This window comes from Thalassophryne amazonica, chromosome 18 (assembly GCF_902500255.1).
Source record: "Thalassophryne amazonica chromosome 18, fThaAma1.1, whole genome shotgun sequence".
In the NCBI taxonomy this organism is placed as follows: domain Eukaryota; kingdom Metazoa; phylum Chordata; class Actinopteri; order Batrachoidiformes; family Batrachoididae; genus Thalassophryne; species Thalassophryne amazonica.
The window spans coordinates 40,072,611-40,096,689 of NC_047120.1; the positions used below are offsets into that span (position 1 = coordinate 40,072,611).

Genomic DNA, 24,079 nt, shown 5'->3' on the forward strand with positions numbered 1-24,079 from the left:
TTTGTTTCTGATAATCTTCTCAAGAAAAGTTATTCACATTTAATAGGACTAGGTTAATGATAACCTCAACAATGGAAACTAGTTCTTGTGTCTGTGCAGTCGTGGAAAGCTGCCAAATGTTGGTCCAGAGGACCTTCGCACCGCATCACTTTGCCAGTGTTTACATCAGTACAATGCCAACACACAAAAGCTGCAACACACAGTATTCCTGCAGCAAAGGTCAGGTGCTGCTGTAATTAAATGGCACACGTGCAACTTGGAGGAAGCGAAGTGTATCTGAGTACTTTGTAAACGTGGCACGGCCAGTAGTAAATAAAGATCTTTGGAGTAAAAAGTGTTGAATCAGCTCCTGTAGCGGCAGCAGCCCTCTCCCGTGACTAACAGCACTAAAATGTGTGCATCCATCAAAGCTCTGCTGACAGTAACAGCAGTACCTGGCTCGCCTTCATGGGCAGGACGTGGTGTTTCTTGTTCACTGTCATTTCAGCCGGTAGAAGGAGGCAGAAAACATTTGTCCTGGTTAGCCATGCAAGAAACTGATGATGATACAGTATGACATTTCACTAAAAGCAAGTTTGCACTTGGAGGTTTTCAGCCTCCCGCTTGTGTGCCCTTTTGTTTTCAACCTCATCTTCATTCCTTCCCTCTCCCATTTTTTTTTTCCTTTTTTTGCTGCCTCTTTTGTTCGCTTGTCTTGTCTCTTCGGTGTGACAGTATTATCTGTTTGCTCTCTGCTCACATCCTTGCTTCCTCTCAAGGACCTGTCTGAGTTTACAAATGCCCACAATGGCTCTGAATCAATTAATGGTAACTTTTAAAGTTAATGCTTTCATCATGGTTTTCTGAGTTAAATGCTGTTCAAACATTTATTTTACATGTTTCCTGTATTCCCCTTAACGGAAATTGAAAGTGTGATTGGTGCCAATTGCAATCTCCATCTGTTTGAGCTAAACACAGATTAATTAATGAAAGCTGATGTTTTGTTTGTCCTGCAAATAATTGAATTTCACATTTAACACCAAGTATTGCTGATAACAACAAAACTATCCTTTTTAACTAGCTAAATTAGTCATACATTTGTGCACAACTGGTTTTTAATATTAAGCGTTACAGAGATCTGTCATTTCACAATAAACATCATGAAAGAATACTGAGCAGTCAGAAAAGTGCATTTTTTTTCTTTGCATTTCACAGCTAATATCAAGTATTGTTCATAATAACACAATTCTCCTAGCTAACTACTAGCTAGTTAAGTCATGTAAGTTACAAATACGAAAGTGGCTATATTGTGCAACATTGGTTTTTAAATGGCATTTATAGTTTCACTCATTTTGAGTTTATTAAAATTGATAAAGGGATACTGGGCCTTCTATAAAGCAGATTTTCTTTGCATTCCATAGCTAATATCGAGTGTTGTTCTTGATGCAAAACTCTAATAGCTAACTAACTACTGTAGCCATATGGGTAATAAATATGAAAGGATTCAGCTGTGCAAAATTGTTTTTTTTTCTGACTGCTAGTTTTGTTTTGTTTTAAATTACTGTTTACAATTACATAAATTTGGAGTTTCATGTTCAACATCATGAAAGAATACTGGGCAGTCTATAAAGTGATTATTCTTTGCATTTCACAGCTAACAGCAAGTATTGTTGAGGGAGGTGATTATGTTAGGGTAGAGCTAGCCATCGTGGTTAAATATGGTTGGAATTTCATTTTTAACACAAAAATATATTGAGAAGTCATGGCTTTAATTTCAGTTTTACACATAACATACATTTCTAACGGTGATAACCATCTTGTTAGCTAACTAGCGAGATTAGCATAAGTAACGTACAGAAAAAGGTCATTTAACTATTTTAATTTTTAAATTTAATTATGGTTGGGATTTCATTATACACACACAAAAAGGACACTGGGCACTCAAAGTGGTCTTTCATAGCATGTCACAGCTCATCAAGTGGCACTGAGTGAGTTTGTTAGCTAGCTAGGCTAACCGTATAAGTGAGAAACTTTGGAAAGGGTAATATTGAGCACAATTGTTTTAAGCTGCTTTTTAAGTTAAGTAAAATACAAGATTGTGTCTTACACATCTCCAGAGTCCCGCGTTTCTGTCTGCCCACAAACATCTCTGCTTTAGCCAAAAATTAGGCCTAAAATGGCTCAATTTTGATCTCTGTGAATTGTCACCGATGTACATATCTTAACTATTGTTTGTACTTCTGTTTCCAAAGTATTACCAGGGTATAGGCTTAATAAAAACCATTTATATGTTAAGATAAAACAATTTGAAAGTAGTGTCAGGATTCTATTATTATTATTTTTTTTTTTTGATGCAGGAAATGACCATATTGAAATGTCATACCCAATTCCAGGTTCAGAAATCATGCCAGAATTTTCAAGTCACAAGTTTCACTTTATGAATTAAAAATGTCACAATTCTGAGTTTCGAGATAGTCTAAACACCTATTCAGAACAGCAGCAATATTCCAGGCTTAGCAGTCAACCCATCAATACTGAAACACCCTAATCCATCATCCATTAGCGCCCCATTTTTCCAAAAGCTGATATTATGCTTTCAGAGATTTTTGAGTATAGATTTTAAATAAAAATGACAAGGTATTTAATACTGAGCAAACCTGTTATAAATGATTTTTTTTGTGTGTGTCAAGATTGAAAGCCATATGATTTTAGTGTCAACTGTGCTTGACATGTTACGTTACTTAACCATGTATTGCTGTTTCAAATGATTTGTAGTAATAAAAAAATATCTCAAACATTTTACTTTACTGTAAAAGCATGTGAAGGACAATGTTTTCAGTAGACCATGAACTGCACTGTCGTGTTATTGCGTACTTGTAATGATTTTAGACTAAAAAGTCGTTATCAACATTACATTAATCTTGATTCTGCACACCAACACGGTGAAGTACTGAACGGTACATGTCAATACACAACATATATTTTCTGTAAATTGCTGTTTAGGCATTGTCCAAAGAAATCAGTGTTAAAAGTGTGAAACTCTGCACTGCTCTTGACTAAATATTTTAAATGTCATGGAACATACCCTTGCAAAGTGTGATTTTTTTTTAATATCTTATTATACATATTATCTCCTCAGGACTTAACTGACACACACACACATACATACATACATACATACATATATATATATATATATATAGTGAGGAAATAAGTATTTGAACACCCTGTGGTTTTGCAAGTTCTCCCACTTAGAAATCACAGGGGGGTCTGACATTTTCATCTTAGGTGCATGTCCAGTGTGAGAGACATAATCTTAAAAAAAAAATCACAATGTATGATTTTTTGTTAATTTTTCTTTAAGAAGCCCTCTTATTCTGCACTCTTTACCTGTATTAACTGCACCTGTTTGAACTTGTTACCTGTATAAAAGAAACCTGTTCACACACTCAATCAATCACACTCCAACCTGTCCACCATAGCAAGACCAAAGAGCTGTCTAAGGACACCAGAGACAAAACTGTAGACCTGCACAAGGCTGGGATGGACTACAGGACAACAGGCAAGCAGCTTGGTAGAAGACAACAACTGTTACGATTATTTATTGGAAAGTGGAAGAAACACAAGATGACTGTCAATTTCCCTCGGTCTGGGATTCCATGCAAGATCTCACTTTGTGGGGTAAGGATGATTCTGAGAAAGCTCAGAACTACACAGGAGGACCTGATCAATGACCTGAAGAGAGCTGGGGACCACAGTCACAAAGATTACATTAGTAACACATGATGCTGTCATGGTTTAAAATCCTGCAGGGCAGCAAGGTCCCCCTGCTCAAGCCAGCACATGTCCAGGCCCATTTGAAGTTCACCAGTGAACATCTGGATGATCCAGAGGAGGCATGGGAGAAGGTTATGTGTTCAGATGAGACCAGAATAGAGCTTTTTGGAATCAACTCAACTTACCATGTTTAGAGGATGAGAACAACCCCAAGAAAACCATCCCAACTATGAAGCATGGGGGTGGACACATCATACTCTGGGGGTGCTCTTCTGCGAAGGGGACAGGACGACTGCACCGTATTGAAGGGAGGATAGATGGGGTCATGTATTGCGAGATTTTGGCAAACAACCTCCTTCCCTCAGTAAGAGCATTGAAGATGGGTCATGGCTGGGTCTTCCAGCATGACAATGACCCCACCACACAGCCAGGGCAACTAAGGAGGGGCTCCATAAGAAGCATTTCAAGGTCCTGGAGTGGCCTGGCCAGTCTCCAGACCTGAACTCGATAGAAAATCTTTGGAGGGAGCTGAAACTCCAAACCTGAAAGATTTGGAGAAGCACTGTATGGAGGAGTGGACCAAAATCCCTGCTGCAGTATGTAAAAACCTGGTGAAAAACTACAGGAAACATTTGACCTCTGTAATTGCAAACAAAGGCTACTGCACCAAATATTAACATTGATTTTCACAGGTGTTCAAATACTTATTTGCAGCAGTAACATACAAATAAATTATTAAAAAATAAATCATACATTAGGATTTCCGGATTTATTTATTTATTTTTTTGATTATGTCTCTCACAGTGGACATGCACCTAAGATGAAAATTTCTCCTCCATGATTTCTAAGTGGGAAAACTTGCAAAATCGCAGGGTGTTCAAATACTTATTTTCCTCACTTTATATATATATATATATATATATATATATATACACACACACACATACACACAAAACCTTATTCCAAAATGGAGGAAATTCATTTCCCCCCCTCACAATTCTGCACACAATCCACACAAAAAAGCTTGAGAATTTTTCAAAATTATTAAAAATGGAAACTCAAAATTAGGCTCAGGTGTATCCAGCTTCCCCTGACCATCCGTGAGATGTTTTGACAGCTTAACTGGAGTCCACCTGGGATAAATTCAGTTGATTGGACATGATATGGAAAGGCACACACCTGTCTACATATAAGGTCCCACAGTTGACTGTGCATATCAGAGCACAAACCAAGCATGAAGTCAAAGGAATTGTCTGTAGACCTCCAAGACAGGACTGTCTTGAGGCACAAGTCTAGGGAAGGGTGCAGAAACATTTCTGCTGCTTTGAAGGCTCAATGAACACAGTAGACTCCATCATCTGTAAATGGATGAAGTTGGGATCCACCAGGACTCTTCCTAGAGCTGGCTACCTGTCTAAATCAAGCGATTGGGGAGAAGGGCCTTAGTCAGGGAGGTGACCAAGAACCTGATGTCACTCTGTCAGAGCTCCAGCATTCCTCTGTGGAAAGAGGAGAACCTTCCAGAAGGACAACCATTTCTGCAGCAATCCACCAATCAGACCTGTATGGTAGAGTAGCCAGACGGAAGCCATTCCTTCGTAAAGACACATGGCATCCTGCCTGGAGTTTGCCAAAAGGCACCTGAAGGACTCTCAGACCATGAGAAACAAAATTCTTTGGTCTGATGAAACAAAGACTGAACTCTTTAGCGTGAATGCCAGGCATCATGTTTGGTGGAAACCAGGCACCATCCCTACAGTGGTGGTGGTAGCATCATGCTGTAGGGATGTTTTTCAGCAGCAGGAACTGGGAGACGAGTCAGGATTGAGGGAAAGATGAATGCAGCAACGTACAGAGACATCCTGGATGAAAACCTGCTCCAGAGCGCTCTTGACCACAGACTGGGGTGACGGTTCATCTTTCAGCAGGACAATGACCCTAAGTACACAGCCAAGATATCAACCTGATGGAGCTTGAGAGATGCTGCAAAGAGGAATGGGCAAAACTGCCCAAAGCTTGTGGCAACATATTCTGTAATACTTGAGACTGTAATTGCTGCCAAAGGTGCATCAACAAAGTATTAAGCAAAGGGTATGAATACTTATGTACATGTGATTTCTTAGTATTTAAATTTTTGCTAAATTTGTAATAATTAAAAAAAAATTTTTGATGTTGTTATTATGAACTGTTGTGGGTAGAATTTTTTTTTTGGGGGGGGGGGATTAATTTACTCCATATATATATATATATATATATATATATATATATATATATATATATATATATATATATATATATATATGCACACCAGACAGTCTTCAGATTAAACCACTTTGCATTATGTTCATCTTGGGAAAGGATAATTAATATCAACAGCCTTGAGGGGAGTCAGGAAATTACAAGTCAAACATGTTCACACAAATCCTTTTCTCATGACATGATACTCAGTTGTTTTAGATTGTGGACCCTGTTCTCCTTTGGGAGTGGGTCCCTCATGATCATTCAGCAATCCGCATACAGACATATTTCTGAGAGCACAAACACATTACACAAGGTCATCCTGATGAGAGAAACATGACCATTTTCACTGCAGGAATCCTTGCAGTAGCTTAGCAACAGCATCTTTTTTTAGAGCCTTTAACACCCTACTGTGGGTCAAGGTGCGCATGTTGGCACTGTGGCGCATGGGATGCACCGAGTTACCGTTATCCACAGATAATTTGGCTATTACATGGCATGATACCCAAAGTTCCTGAAAAGTTTGATCAAAATCAGTATCTCCAAGGATGTTTCCATACATCACATCATTCTTACCAAATTTTGTGAAAACTTATTAGTTTTTGAGCATCCTACCTAAAAACTGTAATACCACCCCATATAATGTAAAAAAACTGACAATATTTCCTTCTATGTTTTCCTTTCCCTGCTTTACCGTAGTAAAAATAATGTAATAGCTAAAGGAACCCTGTTCCCCCTGAATGTATAGTTAAAAGCGCTTCACCATTTGGACGGCTTAGCCCGTGACAAACAAAAAAGGTATTCTGACTTTTTTTTTTTTTTTTTTGAGGGGTGAAGGTGGCCATGACAAATGATACTAATGCTCTCTCATAATTACAGATATTCAGTGTGAATGAAATCAAAAGCAGAAACACACTGTGGCGCTCGGCTCATTCATTCCCATCCTCTGCAGTCACCTCACGCTCACATCAACATTCACACTTATACACCAGAAGAATAGTAGCCATCAATCAATATATCCTAGCAGTCTATCCTACGGCGTCTTTCACTTTCGCACTGCGCTAAATTCCACTTCTTCTTATTCAATCTGGTGAGTAGAACTCAGTCGTCTGCATTTGTATTCTGCCTGGAAAGAAATCAGGAGATAATTTGGGGAGGGAAATGAGCCTCAACTGTTTTGCAGTCTGTAATTATGAATGGGGGGGGGATTGAATGTTAAATAAAGCAGAATTTGTTTGGCAACTTCCATCATGTTGAATTTCAACACCTGCAGATGTGTATATTTGTTTTTCCAACAGTACAAAAGGTCGAGAGTTCACAAGCCATCTGGCACCCTTAAAGCTACACTGTGGAAGATTCGGTGCCATCTAGTGGTGAGGTTGCAGGCTACATTGTCATTGCAGGTCACAATTTTTTTCCCCTTTACATTTTCACTTCTTCAGCTCCTTTGCATTCTCTTTCAACATGTAAAGTTAAGGCACCTTGACACTTGCACGAATTTGATCCCTGCACTGCTGCGCAATTCATCATGCCAATGCATCCCGCTTGACACCACGCTATATAAAATAATTATTTTGTAGCCGATGACGCATTTGCTCTCAGAACTTGGCTGATGAAGCCATTCTGTCATCGCTCCCAGAATCACAGACATATTATCTACAGCTACATGATGTCTTGTGTGCGTTGTGTGGTGGAGAACGCATTTGGAATCTTGTCTAAAAGGTAATTTTTTATAATATATATTGTAATGGATTGGTAAAACAGTTGTATATTCATTCCTTCTTATGAGTTAATGTATCTGTAAAGTTATGTTCATTACAGATGTAACATCCCTTCACAATCTAATTTTAAGTTCAGATGCGCTGTGCGCAATAAGACATTGATGCACAGTGTTTTCAAATACTTGCAGAATGTTCATGACTAGTTCACGCAAGTGGCACGAAATTCATGCGTGTCAGGAATTTTGAACATTTCAAAATGTTCTTTGTGTACTGGCACGCAGCTACGCACAGTTTACAACAGCTTACGACAAGTTTACTCATTGGCACGCAAGATTGCACACCAGTACGGGGATCAAATTCATGCAAGTGTCAATGTGTAAGTCCTTTCGGCTGCTCCCTTGTTTGCACTTGGGGTCACCACAGGAATCCGAGGTGGATCTGCATGTTGAATGGATATAAGTTTTACGCCAGTTTCCCTTCCTGGTGCAACTCCACATTTCATGGAGAAATGTGGGAGGGGTAGGGTTTGAACCGGGAACCTTCCACACTGAAACCACTACCCCTCTATTCTCTTGCAATGTGTTATCCTCGCATCTAACAAAGTTGCCGCTGAGTGTGTAGTATCTACTGGTTGCTAGTATAGGCTAACAAGTTTGAGAACCCTCAGTTTTGTGAAATGTTGGATAATTCTCTTATAACATGTATTATCCTCCATTTAACAAAACTGAGGGTTCTCAAACTTATCTTACACTGGCAACCAGTAGACATAATACACTCACCGGCCACTTTGTTAAGTACACTTTGCTAGTACTGGGTTGAACCCCTTTTTGCCTTCAGAACTGCCTTAATTCTTTGAGGCATAGATTCAAGAAGGCATTGGAAAGCCGTTGTTTATGCACCAATAACACCACATCAAATTCCTTGTATGAACGTACTTGCCAATAAATTCAATTTTGAAACATTCCTGAGATGTTGGTCTATACTGACATGATGGCATCACACAGTCGCCCATTCAACCAGTCTGCCCATTATCCTCTGACATTAAGAAGGCATTTCTGTTCACACAACTGCCTTTCACTGGATGTCTTCTCTTTTTTGGACCATTCTCTGTAAAACCTAGAGGTGGTTTGTGTGTGAAAATCCCAGTAGATCCCAGTAAATACTCAGACCAGCCTGTCTGGCACCAACAATTATGCCACCTTCAAAGTCACTTAAATTCCCTTTCTTCCCCATTCTGATGCTTGGTCTGAACTTCAGAAAGTCATCTTCACCATGGTCTAGATGCCTAATGCATTGAGTTGCTCCCATGTGACTGACTGGCTGATTAGCCATGTGTGTTAACAAGCAATTGAATTAGCGTACATGGGGCAACAACCACTGACTCCTCCTTTTTCAGTCTTCCTGGTGTACTGCAAAATGTGAGAAGTGGACTAAGAATGTCCCTTCTGGACTACTGTATCAACATGGAGGTCCCCATGAGGAGGCCTGCTCCCATGTAGATTTGAGGGTTCTCATTCTGAGGTCATGAAAACAGACTTGTTGTTGCAGGTAATTTATACAGCAATGAAGCGATGGTTATGAATGCTATATTCCATTTTTTGATAATAAAACCCCTTAAATCCTACATACTCCAGCTTCAAGCAGAAAATTACAAACTTCTCAGTATTAAACTGTAAAACTTTTCCCTGTCATACAAATAAAAAGGCAGAAATCTAGTGTTGATCTTGCTGGCTTGTTTTTAATTGTTATCAGTACAGCAGGAATCGCGTGATGTTTTGACGTTTGTATCTGGAATTTCTCTCTCAAACCCCGATACAACATCTGTTTATTTTACACAAAGTTCCATCTGTCGAACAGAACTACAATTAAATCGTGAATCTTCAATCAACCTCCAGTTGAAAAACAGTCGTCTTCTTTAGTATGCCAGCCGACAAGCTTTTTTGTATTCCTGTGTAGTCTATTCAAATGTGGCATTCAGGGCTGCGCGTGACTTCGCTGCAATAGATAAGTGGCTCTGTGGCTCTGCTGCCACTGGCAGAGGTGTGAGATGCTTAAACAATATTTAGCTGTAAGTGGGGGTCTGGCTGACAAGTTCTTTACAACACAGCTTTAATTACAGACATGTTACCATCTTTAATTACAGCATGCAGGAAGAGATTTTTCTGGAAATAACTAAACCAGTTGACAGTGACATTGTTGGGGCTCACTCTGTGGTCTCTTTTGGAGGTCTGACGGTGCCAATGGAAGGGGGTCGGTTGGTGAAGGGGTGCCACTGGCCCTGAATACTCGGGTTGTCCGTGTGGAAGGGTTTGCGCAACCGGATGATGTCCAGTCCAGACTGATTTGTCAGCTTGATCAGAAGCTCTGAAATCTCTTTCGGTGTTTTTTTCTTGATAGTTTCTTCCCTTACGTTGCCATTTACTTTAAGGAGGAAGGAAAAACAAGGGAGAGAGATCGCTCAGTAAGAATGAGTTTACAGGGCACAATTGGAAAATGTTCCTCCGGACAAACGTGAAGACTGCACAATGTACCAACATCAACACAAAAATGACATACTTTATTTTGAGAACTCAAAAGGTAACGTTTCTAGCAACAGAAGCCCGATGCAAGCAGTGTTACAGCGCCCCTGTCCATGCATAGGTGTCATAACAAATACAATCCCTTGACCTTCTTGCTAGTTTATTTTGCACTGTGAATTCTTAAGTCTACACAAGGTTGGACCTTGTTTCTCTAGCCATCAGAGCAGGTGTCCATGAACTGCTGGGGTCCAATCCCACATTGAGGAACGTGTCATTGGCGAAAACCAAGAACCCCAAACCTGTTCATCCTTTCACGTTTACCTTACCTATACACTACCCCCATATGATTGTGAGAAAAAGAAATAATTAGCATCTCATTGCAAATATCATTCAGAAGACCACAAATAAACATGAAATGTTTAACGACGCAATTATCGTGAGACCTGAACATACAGCGACTCTGCAAACATCGAATGTACTCGATATGCAAAACTCAGCTGAATGTCAAAATACCAGGGGTCATAAACACTTACAGTATTCTGCAACTATTTTTGGGTCATTGGTGTTCTCAGGAGACACGTATACCACAGTTCCAGGATTCTTCTTGGCATAATCCACCACGCCCTCTTCAATAAAATCCCTGAAAAAAGAGAGAAAGGCAGCGACTGTGATGTCTGGGGATTTGGGGGGGGGGGGGGGGGGGGGGGGGCTTATAGGTGGCATTTAGGTGACGTTTATTACCGTTGGTTCACCTGTTTAGTTTGAGATCATTTTCCACTCCTGTTTCAGCAGGTGGTACTAGTTAATCTGTAAATCTCTTAATCTGTGTCAGAACAACAGATTTGTGTAATCCATCCAACAAAAACACATTAAATCTGGATGTGGCCATCTCACAACAATCTTCTCTTTTTTTGACATTTTTCTTTAATCTATGTATTTTAGAATATTTACCGTACTTTCGGAGGATAATCGCATCTTTATTCTGCATTATCAACTTTTTAATTTAGGATTTTTGTGCACTGTTGTAGTGTACTTTTACTATTCTTTTTTAATGGATTTTATTTGTTTAGTACTTTGATTCCTGGGAAAACCCTACAGAAATAGTAATGATTATGACCATTAAGAAGAATCACAATTTTTGGTATACAAGTCACAGAAACTTCCAAACTGGTTTAAAGAAAAGCATCTTAAATTTGACCCCCAATTTCAAACTGGCACCAATTATGGCCCCTAACTACTGCATATACCAAATTTGTTCAAGCCTGACAAAAAATGTCTCAAGAAGTTACTGTGATACTGCAAAACGCACCCCGATTTCCTATTTGGGATTAAACGGGAAGGAAACAGCACTCTGTGGAATAGCCTCATAAGTGGGTAAATTATGAGCCAAATATAACCTGAACAGGCTGAATGCAAGTCTAATATGACCTGGATCCACACAACATTCAGATCTAGCTGTGCCAAGTACCATATTTTCATCATGTACAACCAAAAGATGATACCTTCTACACTCACGACAAGCTGCGTGTCAGTACCAGATCCATACCACCTGCCAGATCTGTACCACAAGGGGCAATTGTGAAGCTTTGAGCCTGACCCAGAAAAAGCAGGGCGTGGCTCTCCATCTTTTGCAGTCTGGGAAACCAACAGTTCTCAACATTGCACCCAGTGAGTCAAAATTTCACACATTCTTGAGAAATGTTGATATCTCAGAATGCAAAGATGATCAGGCCATCACTCCTCTAACGCATGCATAGATCGGCACATTCTCAGACAGATGACTTTGAATTGGTTGAATTGGCTGCTAGCCCCTAAGCTTCACTGACAGATTCAGAATTTAGATAAAGTTGAGGCTGAGACCTGCTCCATTTACTCATAAAATGAATTTAATAGGATAGGAAGCATAGTACAATGCTATACTTCATATGTCATAAGCTTTCTTTAAAGGGGAACAGAAACGCTTTTTGAGAATTTGTTTGTGATTCCTTGGTAAAAATAACTATTATTCTAGACCCTGTCCGATATATCGGCCGGCCGATATAAGCCCTTTTCAAAGTACTTACTATCGGCCCGAAATTTTTCCGATAGAATGCCGATAATTTCTCATAAACAGAACAGTTACTGAAATAATGTTTGCATCGGCAATGTAAAATGTCCTTGCACCGTTTGTCCAGTAGATGGAGCTCTGACTCCATTCAACTGAGAGCTGCTTACACCCCTGCTTAAATGTATTCATCACCGACCCCCATAGTTCGCTGTCACACAGCACTGATCGGCTGACAAAAGCATACAAGTAAGTTTATAAGGATGTTGTTTGTAATAACTTTGCGATTACATTCACCCCACATTTCTCCCGTTTCAGTTCAACTCAGTTTGATTAACTCAGTTTATGTAGCAATGTGTCAAATGTGCTTCATTGCGTCGGTCACACTTTTATTAAGCCCACGTTGTGTAGGCCTTATTTCTGGCATGAAAAACTTTCGTTTACTGCTAAGAGGTTGAAACATTCAGATTCACTGGTCGTCCAGAAGGGTTCTGGGAATTACTGCCGTTCACCAATTAACCCTCTGGGGCCGACGCCGTCGTGTACGACAGCTGGGACCAAACTTTACTAAACTGTAAATAATTTTTAATGATATGAGATAGAAACGTACTTTTTTTGCTGAAAAGTTAACTCCGCGTACTTTCAATCCACGGTCGGCCATCTTGGTACTCCTCATAGAAGATGTGTGATGACGTGCGCAATGTGAGTGTTCCAATCAGAATTGATTCTCCGTCACATGGTTTTCCAAAATCCAACTGTAGGGCAGATTTACCTCTGTGATATGGCAAAGATCGTTTTCAGGAGTGAATAGCCTGTTTAAATAGCCCCCTAACTGCTCCAATTGCATTTTTTTTAACTTGAAAATTCTTCTCTGTTATAAAGTTAATATGAGGACAAAGCTTCAGCTTTTAGCGCATATCTTTTTTGTTAAGGGTCCAAAAAGAAATTTTATTCATTTTTTTTTTTAAATATCGGCTGATTTATCGCTATCGCAAATCAGCCGATTTATCGATTATCGGCATTTTTTTCATCCAATATCGTTATCGCCTAAAAAAAAATCCATATCGGTCGGGCTCTATATTATTCATAAACTCGGAATCAGAATCAGAATTTCTTTATTGTCCGTAATGGGAAATTAATGTTTAACTTGCAGAATGTTTGAGCGCAGTGTAGATAATACCATTTGAATCAAATTTGCCGCTAAATTGACATGTAAATGACCATTGGCTGAAGTCAGTGGAGGGCATTTCCGGTTGATGTCACTGGTTGGTGTCTCCTATGCTGGGGACGAGTGCCGTTTATTGAGCTCGCTCATTGAAGTTCTATTACTCTCGTCAAGAAACAGGTGGAATATGCTGGAAAGTTGCGCATGTTGGCAAAGCCACAAATGAAGGAAGAAGGGAGACAATATTTCCTTCCATAAGTAAGTGGTTTTGGTTATTCTTGTCACTTTGTCCGTGACATTTGGTTGATAAACAGGTGTGTTTCCTGCCCGTGCATGTTGTCCGAGGACACGGGCGACACTTACACACACCACTGACTTCATGAATGAAACTCGATCAATAAAGGATAATTGTGTAAAAAAAAAAAAAAAAAAAAAATTATATATAGAAATGTTTCATAATGGCTTTAGGAGCCGCGCTATGCTGAAAACAGCAGCAGCTCGGTGCAGCGCAGCTTAACAGCACAGATCTGTGTAACTTTCAACACTAATATTTGGGAATGTGTGAGTGTCAGAGTAAGTTTAATACTTTCCTGTCATGATTTAATGTTAATTAATTTTACTGGCTCGATATCCAGGTCAAAATGGCATTTTAACACGTATTTTGCGAGTGTTTTTCTGAGTGTGTTCAGTCGTGAATCCCCATTGAAAATGAATTAACATCCGGGAACGTCGTCAATATTTTGCCCGGTTAGGAGACGTCATGTCGCTGTCCATGAAGGGACGTTCACGTTTAGTGGGCAGCATTGGGAGTGTGGACTCTAGTGGTCATATATAACCTCTTTGTTGGTGCCTCTGGCAGGGGATCTCAGAACAAGGCTCATCTTCCCCCCAACCAGTGATGTCAACTGCCTGACCTGCATAAATGGCAGCAGCCGGTCAATGTCAAAGTCTCTCAGACCACGACTAAAACATGGTTTTCTGTAGATGTTTTATGGTCTTTAGTGTTTCTTGAACTATCAAAAGAACGCATTTTTTGTGTTATTCATGCTATAATAATCCGTGGGCATTCTGTTCCCCTTTAAGTGCACAAACAAACAACGCAACTCCTGGCCTTCTCTCCACTTCTATATCAGCACTCAGAGCAAATATTGCATATGCATCTGTGTAATTTAAAGCTATTCATACTGAAAATGATAGAAAATTCTTCTTTGAGCATTGCTGGTCTTTGATAGATAAGTTGTTGAGATAAGAACTTCATGCTTTTTTTATGCATTTGATTTCTGATTATTCTTCCCCACTTGTGCCACCAACTTGTGACCAACTACTACAGAATTTGGCTTTCAGCTTTTTGTTAATTTTTCTGTCAATCAACCATGTTTCATGTTTATTGGACTTAATAATCTTAATGACATAAACATGTGAGTGTCCACTGAATGTATATGCAGGTTGTAGAGCAGATGACACTACATTGTCACTACATTACACTACTACATTTGATGCAATTTTGCATAAAAATGCAAAGGAAAAAATGGGTGTAGCCCACAGTAGAAGATTCAGTACCCTTACCCGAATGTGGGAACAGATGAATGTTGATTGACTGTTTTATTGTTGACTAACACACAATGTGGGATTTTAAAGCCAGAATGCATTTTTCTTTATTATAGCACCACCTGTAACTGAATAAATGTGATTCTTGGTATATGAGTATCATGAACAGATCTTTATCATCCATAGAAATTTAAGCTTGTTAAGTTGTACAGTGTGGGCCACGTCCCCTCACCCTAATATTATAAGTCTTATTTTGAACAATTAAAAAAAAATATAAAAATTGGGCCAAATGTGAAAAGAAATTAAATACGTCATTTCTACAGGAAACAGAATGGTTTTGTCAACTTTGGTGGCATTTTATATAATATATGGAAAGATATTAATTTTAATATCCTCCCACACCCAAAGTCATGCAGTTTAGGTGAATTGGAAACTTTAAGTTGTCAGTGGGTGTGTGTATGCTGGTGTGAATGTGTTTGTCTGTGTATATGTGGCCCTGCAACAGACTGGCATCCTGTCCAGGGTGTATCCCGCCACACATCCTATGACTGCTGGGATGGGCTCCAGCCTCCCCATGATCCTTAATGGAGTAAGCAGGTACAGAAAATGGATGGATGGATATTTTTGAAAAATATAGAGTGGCAGACTTCAAAATAGACCATAGGTGTCCGTGCATGAAAGTTTGGTCTTTATTCACCGAACATGCTGAAAAAGTTTCAGTTCCGTAGGACAAACTTTTGAAATTTTGAGGGGGGAGATATTTTGAGTGTCATTTGCATAATGAGGCATGCCCACTTTACGCAATCATCACCAAATTGTAGGGTTAACTCAAACAACGGTCCCCCAGTCATACAATGGAAATTTTATACAATTCCGTGCACATTTTTTCAAGATTCTTTCTGCATTTATAGCGCCCCCTATTGACATATGTTTACCACAGTTATTACACAACCTTGACTTGTTCGTATCCTTGTGGCAACTTTCATGTGTATATGAGGTACTACTGCAAAGATATGTAACACTTTCTGTTTTGACTGCTCCCAGCGGTCTGTTCTCCTTTGTAAAGGCTATCTGGGGACGCATTACAGCTTAGTTATTAAAAGGAAGCGTGATACCTCAAAAGATAGCACTTGCAAAGACTGGTATCATTGAAGTGGATGGCCTGGGGTGAGACATTTTTAAAGATTTACATTTTGCAATATTGGGTAAAAATGAAAAAAAAAAAATCAATCAATCAATCAATTTTTTTTTATATAGCGCCAAATCACAACAAACAGGTTGCCCCAAGGCGCTTTATATTGTAAGGCAAGGCCATACAATAATGATGTAAAACCCCAACGGTCAAAACGACCCCCTGTGAGCAAGCACTTGGCTACAGTGGGAAGGAAAAACTCCCTTTTAACAGGAAGAAACCTCCAGCAGAACCAGGCTCAGGGAGGGGCAGTCCTTCTGCTGGGACTGGTTGGGGCTGAGGGAGAGAACCAGGAAAAAGACATGCTGTGGAGGGGAGCAGAGATCGATCACTAATGATTAAATGCAGAGTGGTGCATACAGAGCAAAAAGAGAAAGAAACAGTGCATCATGGGAACCCCCCAGCAGGTCTACGTCTATAGCAGCATAACTAAGGGATGGTTCAGGGTCACCTGATCCAGCCCTAACTATAAGCTTTAGCAAAAAGGAAAGTTTTAAGCCTAATCTTAAAAGTAGAGAGGGTGTCTGTCTCCCTGATCTGAATTGGGAGCTGGTTCCACAGGAGAGGAGCCTGAAAGCTGAAGGCTCTGCCTCCCATTCTACTCTTACAAACCCTAGGAACTACAAGTAAGCCTGCAGTCTGAGAGCGAAGCGCTCTATTGGGGTGATATGGTACTACGAGGTCCCTAAGATAAGATGGGACCTGATTATTCAAAACCTTATAAGTAAGAAGAAGAATTTTAAATTCTATTCTAGAATAACAGGAAGCCAATGAAGAGAGGCCAATATGGGTGAGATATGCTCTCTCCTTCTAGTCCCCGTCAGCACTCTAGCTGCAGCATTTTGAATTAACTGAAGGCTTTTTAGGGAACTTTTAGGACAACCTGATAATAATGAATTACAATAGTCCAGCCTAGAGGAAATAAATGCATGAATTAGTTTTTCAGCATCACTCTGAGACAAGACCTTTCTGATTTTAGAGATATTGCGTAAATGCAAAAAGCAGTCCTACATATTTGTTTAATATGCGCTTTGAATGACATATCCTGATCAAAAATGACTCCAAGATTTCTCACAGTATTACTAGAGGTCAGGGTAATGCCATCCAGAGTAAGGATCTGGTTAGACACCATGTTTCTAAGATTTGTGGGGGCCAAGTACAATAACTTCAGTTTTATCTGAGTTAAAAGCAGGAAATTAGAGGTCATCCATGTCTTTATGTCTGTAAGACAATCCTGCAGTTTAACTAATTGGTGTGTGTCGTCTGGCTTCATGGATAGATAAAGCTGGGTATCATCTGCGTAACAATGAAAATTTAAGCAATACCGTCTAATAATACTGCCTAAGGGAAGCATATAAAGTGAATAAAATTGGTCCTAGCACAGAACCTTGTGGAACTCCATAATTAACTTTAGTCTGTGAAGAAGATTCCCCATTTACATGAACAAATTGTAATCTATTAGACAAATATGATTCAAACCACCGCAGCGCAGTGCCTTTAATACCTATGGCATGCTCTAATCTCTGTAATAAAATTTTATGGTCAACAGTATCAAAAGCAGCACTGAGGTCTAACAGAACAAGCACAGAGATGAGTCCACTGTCCGAGGCCACAAGAAGATCATTTGTAACCTTCACTAATGCTGTTTCTGTACTATGATGAATTCTAAAACCTGACTGAAACTCTTCAAATAGACCATTCCTCTGCAGATGATCAGTTAGCTGTTTTACAACTACCCTTTCAAGAATTTTTGAGAGAAAAGGAAGGTTGGAGATTGGCCTATAATTAGCTAAGATAGCTGGGTCAAAGTGATGGCTTTTTAAGTAATGGTTTAATTACTGCCACCTTAAAAGCCTGTGGTACATAGCCAACTAACAAAGATAGATTGATCATATTTAAGATCGAAGCATTAAATAATGGTAGGGCTTCCTTGAGCAGCTGGTAGGAATGGGTCTAATAAACATGTTGATGGTTTGGATGAAGTAACTAATGAAAATAACTCAGACAGAACAATCGGAGAGAAAGAGTCTAACCAAATACCGGCATCACTGAAAGCAGCCAAAGATAACGATACGTCTTTGGGATGGTTATGAGTAATTTTTTCTCTAATAGTTAAAATTTTGTTAGCAAAGAAAGTCATGAACTCATTACTAGTTAAAGTTAATGGAATACTCAGCTCAATAGAGCTCTGACTCTTTGTCAGCCTGGCTACAGTGCTGAAAAGAAACCTGGGGTTGTTCTTATTTTCTTCAATTAGTGATGAGTAGAAAGATGTCCTAGCTTTACGGAGGGCTTTTTTATAGAGCACAGACTCTTTTTCCAGGCTAAGTGAAGATCTTCTAATTAGTGAGACGCCATTTCCTCTCCAACTTACGGGTTATCTGCTTTAAGCTACGAGTTTGAGAGTTATACCATGGAGTCAGACACTTCTGATTAAAGCTCTCTTTTCAGAGGAGCTACAGCATCCAAAGCTGTCTTCAATGAGGATGTAAAACTATTGACGAGATACTCTATCTCCCTTACAGAGTTTAGGTAGCTACTCTGCACTGTGTTGTTATATGGCATTAGAGAACATAAAGAAGGAATCATATCCTTAAACCTAGTTACAGCGCTTTCTGAAAGACTTCTAGTGTAATGAAACTTATTCCCTACTGCTGGGTAGTCCATCAGAGTAAATGTAAATGTTATTAAAAAACTGATCAGACAGAAGGGAGTTTTCAGGGAATACTGTTAAGTCTTTCTATTTCCATACCATAAGTCAGAACAAGATCTAAGATATGATTAAAGTGGTGGGTGGACTCATTTACTTTTTGAGCAAAGCCAATAGAGTCTAATAATAGATTAAATGCAGTGTTGAGGCTGTCATTCTCAGCATCTGTGTGGATGTTAAAATCGCCCACTATAATTATCTTATCTGAGCTAAGCACTAAGTCAGACAAAAGGTCTGAAAATTCACAGAGAAACTCACAGTAACGACCAGGTGGACGATAGATAATAACAAATAAACTGTTTTTGGGACTTCCAATTTGGATGGACAAGACTAAGAGACAAGCTTTCAAATGAATTAAAGCTCTGTCTGGGTTTTTGATTAATTAATAAGCTGGAATGGAAGATTGCTGCTAAACCACGCCCGGCCCGTGCTACGAGCATTCTGACAGTTAGTGTGACTCGGGGGTGTTGACTCATTTAACTAACATATTCATCCTGCTGTAACCAGGTTTCTGTAGGCAGAATAAATCAATATGTTGATCATTATTATATCACTTACCACCAGGGACTTAGAAGAGAGAGACCTAATGTTTAATAGACCACATTTAACTGTTTTAGTCTGTGGTGCAGTTGAAGGTGCTATATTATTTTTCTTTTGAATTTTTATGCTTAAATAGATTTTTGCTGGTTATTGGTAGTCTGGGAGCAGGCACCGTCTCTACAGGGATGGGGTAATGAGGGGATGGCAGGGGAGAGAAGCTGCAGAGAGGTGTGTAAGACTACAACTCTGCTTCCTGGTCCCAACCCTGGATATCCACGGTTTTGGAGGATTTAAGAAAATTGGCCAGATTTCTAGAAATGAGAGCTGCTCCATCCAAAGTGGGATGGATGCCGTCTCTCCTAACAAGACCAGGTTTTCCCCAGAAGCTTTGCCAATTATCTATGAAGCCACCTCATTTTTTTGGACACCACTCAGACAGCCAGCAATTCAAGGAGAACATGCGGCTAAACATGTCACTCCCGGTCTGATTGGGGAGGGGCCCAGAGAAAACTACAGAGTCCGACATTGTTTTTGCAAAGTACACACCGATTTAATGTTAATTTTAGTGACCTCCGATTGGCGTAACCGGGTGTCATTACTGCCGACGTGAATTACAATCTTACCAAATTTACGCTTAGCCTTAACCAGCAGTTTCAAATTTCCTTCAATGTCGCCTGCTCTGGCCCCCGGAAGACAATTGACTATGGTTGCTGGTGTCGCTAACTTCACATTTCTCAAAACAGAGTCGCCAATAACCAGAGTTTGATCCTCGGCGGGTGTGTCGAGTGGGGAAAAACGGTTAGAAATGTGAACGGGTTGGCGGTGTACACGGGGCTTCTGTTTAGGTCTACGCTTCCTCCTCACAGTCACCCAGTCAGCCTGCTTTCCCGGCTGCTCGGGATCTGCCAGGGGGGAACTAACGGCGGCTAAGCTACCTTGGTCCGCACCGACTACAGGGGCCTGGCTAGCTGTAGAATTTTCCACGGTGCGGAGCCGAGTCTCCAATTCGCCCAGCCTGGCCTCCAAAGCTACGAATAAGCTACACTTATTACAAGTACCGTTACTGCTAAAGGAGGCCGAGGAACACCCAGAGCAGAAAAGTGCGGGAGAGACAGGAGAAGCCGCCATGCTAAATCGGCTAAGAGCTAGTAGCTACGCTAAGCTAGCGGATTCCTAAAAACACGCAAAGTGAATAATGTGTAAATAATTTAGAGGTGATTCAGCAGAAGGAGTGCTTTAGTTAAGGCACGTAAAGATTACACTGGGAAACAAATCGTAATCTAGATAACTAGATCAATCTAACTGCGCAGATTAAACAGCTAACAGATACAAAAAAAACACCGCTGTGCTCCGGAACAGGAAGTGATACAATACCGCAGTGAGAGCCAGCCATCAGTAGAGTAAAAAAAAAAAAAACAGAAATGGGTGTGGCCTATAATCAAAAGATTTGTCACACTCCAAAGAATCTTTCGATGTACGAATGTTGATTGTACGATGTACTGTGTTGGAGTTTTGGTCATAAATGTGTTTTTCTTTATTATAGTACAAATGTACAACTATACAACCCCAAGAATAGTGTGACAATGTAATTTAGACCCAGCTACTAAAACGGGTGGATTTACCAGTGTTTAAATGAACAGTGAAGTACTGAAGAAAGAAGCTGAGTCATGTAGATACCACAGACACACAATCAGTGATGACCTTGATATAGCCAGACAATGCAGGCTATTCCAAGGAATATCTTACTCAAATTTTACATGTGTAGTCTTGATGTTAAATTAACCTTGTTTCATTCATACTGCTCTCCTATGTATACAGCTCAGCTTTGGTGGAACTACAAGAAATCATCTATAAACAAACTGTATGTCTCCTATCATAACAATTTTAAATTATTAATTGGATTTTCCAAATATGAGAGTAAAACGACAGGGTTTTCCAGCCTTGCTGGACTGGAAACAGTGTTGCTTACAACTGCTGTTTCCAGCCCAACCGGGCTTGAACCCATAAATACACTGCACATTTACCTTACCTATGATCATTTGGTCAGCGCCACGAACAGTTCACTCGTTTTGTGCCTCATACAGTAACATTAAATAGCTCGTTACTTTCTGCTTACTAACGCAGTTTTGTGTTATAAATAAATAATGCATCCAGTTTTCAAATATTTAATCAGTACTACAAGTCTACCTCACCTATGATCGCTGTTCAGCTACAAGAAGCAGTTTACTCGCATTTTGGGCCTTGTTCAACAACATTAATTAGCTTTTAGCTTCTGCTCACTATCGTGGTGTTGGTGTTAAAATGAATTTCTGATTACACGAATATGATTCTTGTTGCATTAAGCGGTAGCACCACATTTAAAAATAAATATGACATAGGCTGGTGTGACATGTTTCTTCATCTTCACGATGTCATTTTGGACAGATGTGACTCGTACACAAGAGCTGCTTACAGTCTACAAATACAGTTCTGGTTAGTTTCCCAAAATAACAAACTGCATGTTTGAGTGGCTGCTAACTGGGAACCCAAAGCAGTTCAGGGAGATCACAGATGCAGCATGCTCCAATGGCAACTGAGACCTCAGAACCACATCTCAGAACCACATCTGCAATTGCGTTCTGAAACTTTGATTGACAACATGGTTCACAGTTGTAAATATTAAATGACATTATATGTAGATGTTTACAGTGTGACTGCCCGGCAAGAAACAAAGGAAGAGCAAAACAAAATTTCAGGATTATTTACACTGTAAAAATAAATAAATAAAAATAATAATACCTTGTTTTTATGGAAAAATTCTGATAACTGTGGTTACCAGGGTTCTTTAAAAATTACAGTGAATATCGAAATTGTTTTACATAAAACGTAAATTTTACAGTGTAAACCTGATGTAATTTTACTGTCTGTTTAGAAGATAAAACCTCTGAAAAATGGTCACCCTGTGTTTAATTATCCTTTAATTAAAGTTTAAACAGGAGTTTAAACAGACACATCACCTCTTTTTTCAAACCCTTAATTATTAGTATTTACTGCATTTGTGAAAATTCTCATCTGTAAACTCTAACTGTATTGTAAAATTTTTGGTATTACAGTTTTTCTGTTTAAATTTCAGTTACAGTCATTTGTAAATTCTACAATGGTATATGATTATTTTAACATATTTGTACTATTAAATTCAGTTCAGTTCAGTTTCATTCCACATTTTACACATTATTGCTGTAAATTAAACACTATTCCATTGTTTTTCTTATTTTTTAAGTCGTGATTTCACAGGATTTCACTGTTAATTTCAGAGACTTTTGTTGTTGTTGTTTACAGTGTAGAACAAATATTATGGTCAGGAAAACGTGTGACATTAATACATGTGGTACAGAGAACGTAGCGGTTCCGGGCTCTCTAAAAACCGCTCCAACAACTACAAGTAGTTAGATTAATCAACGTATGGTTTTAGTGCCATCTGGTGGTAGCGCCATACAAATGCAGCAATCCAGTGTTCTGTTTCTTTCTGCACTCAACAAATAAAATAGTCACACACTTCAGCCCACATTGTTATTAGGCACACGTGTTTGTTACCTGACTCCCAGGGAACTTGGCCCTTTTCTGGAGAAAACGATGGAGATTCGCTTCAGCTGACAAACGTAGCGACCGACCCCGTTCTGTAGAACACTTTTAAGAAAGCGACTCGGAGTCCCGCTCGACGTCATCTTTCAAACACCTACCTTATAATATTCACAAAACAACTGGACATAGACAAACTGATATAAAAATATATATATAAAAAAAACAAAATTAAACTCACAGAGGACAGTCTCACGAGCTTGGAGACTATGCAGTCCGCCAAAAATACGTTCCGGAGTGAAACAAGTGATGATCGCGATGTTTCGAAACTTGATGCCACTTTAATGATTCAACGGTGACTGCTCTGGAATCAGTTGTCAAAAATGAAGGCTCCTACTCAACGCTGGAGTGAAATGAGTTTTACCTGATCTGCAGTCAGCGATTTTTGATGTCTCATCGCAAGCAAATTGTTGTTTGCGATTTCTTTATTTTGTCTTAATTGTTATTTATTTTTACTCTTGAACTACATCAGGAATTCCTAATTTAATGGGTGTTTTTTTTTTTAGATTAGACTTGAATTCTTTAATACATTATCATAAATAAATAACGCAAAAATGTGAAAGCACTTGTTTTCATCGTGGTCCATAAGCTAACAAGATCGATATGAGTATAAAATTGTTATCAGAACTAAATAATGCAAAAATGTGAAGCCATTTGTTTCCATCGTGGTCCATAAGCTAACAAGCTCAATATGAGATAAATTGTGAAACAACTTGAAAGTTATACCTGAGTGTACTGTTTATAGTATCTTTTGCACAAAGTTACATATTTTAATACATACAACCACAATGAACATAAAATTATGACATATAAAGTGGTACGGTCTACACAGAAAAAAGCATGGTTATAAAGTCTTTCGAAATTTGCGCTCTCTGTAGCAGTTACATGCACTGTCCAGTAGATGTCGCCGCCATACCTTGATACGGTGTCTAGTGAATCGTTTTCCTGAAGCAGTTGCTTCAGTTGTTCGGCGTTTCAAAATGTCTTGTTTTTGTGCCAACACGAGGTCAAATAAACCACAGAATGGG

General features: G+C 39.3%; 1 protein-coding gene across 1 annotated transcript; it reads right to left on the reverse strand.

The window, feature by feature from the left end:
* Positions 1 to 9,811: 9,811 nt before the first annotated feature.
* mrpl43 (mitochondrial ribosomal protein L43) lies at positions 9,812 to 23,233 on the reverse strand. The gene is made up of 3 exons (XM_034194574.1): positions 23,007 to 23,233; positions 10,768 to 10,874; positions 9,812 to 10,136 (listed from the first exon to the last, which is right to left on the reverse strand). Exons 1-3 carry the CDS (start codon positions 23,135 to 23,137, stop codon positions 9,919 to 9,921), a joined length of 456 nt encoding a protein of 151 aa, XP_034050465.1. The 5' UTR covers positions 23,138 to 23,233; the 3' UTR covers positions 9,812 to 9,918.
* Positions 23,234 to 24,079: the final 846 nt, after the last annotated feature.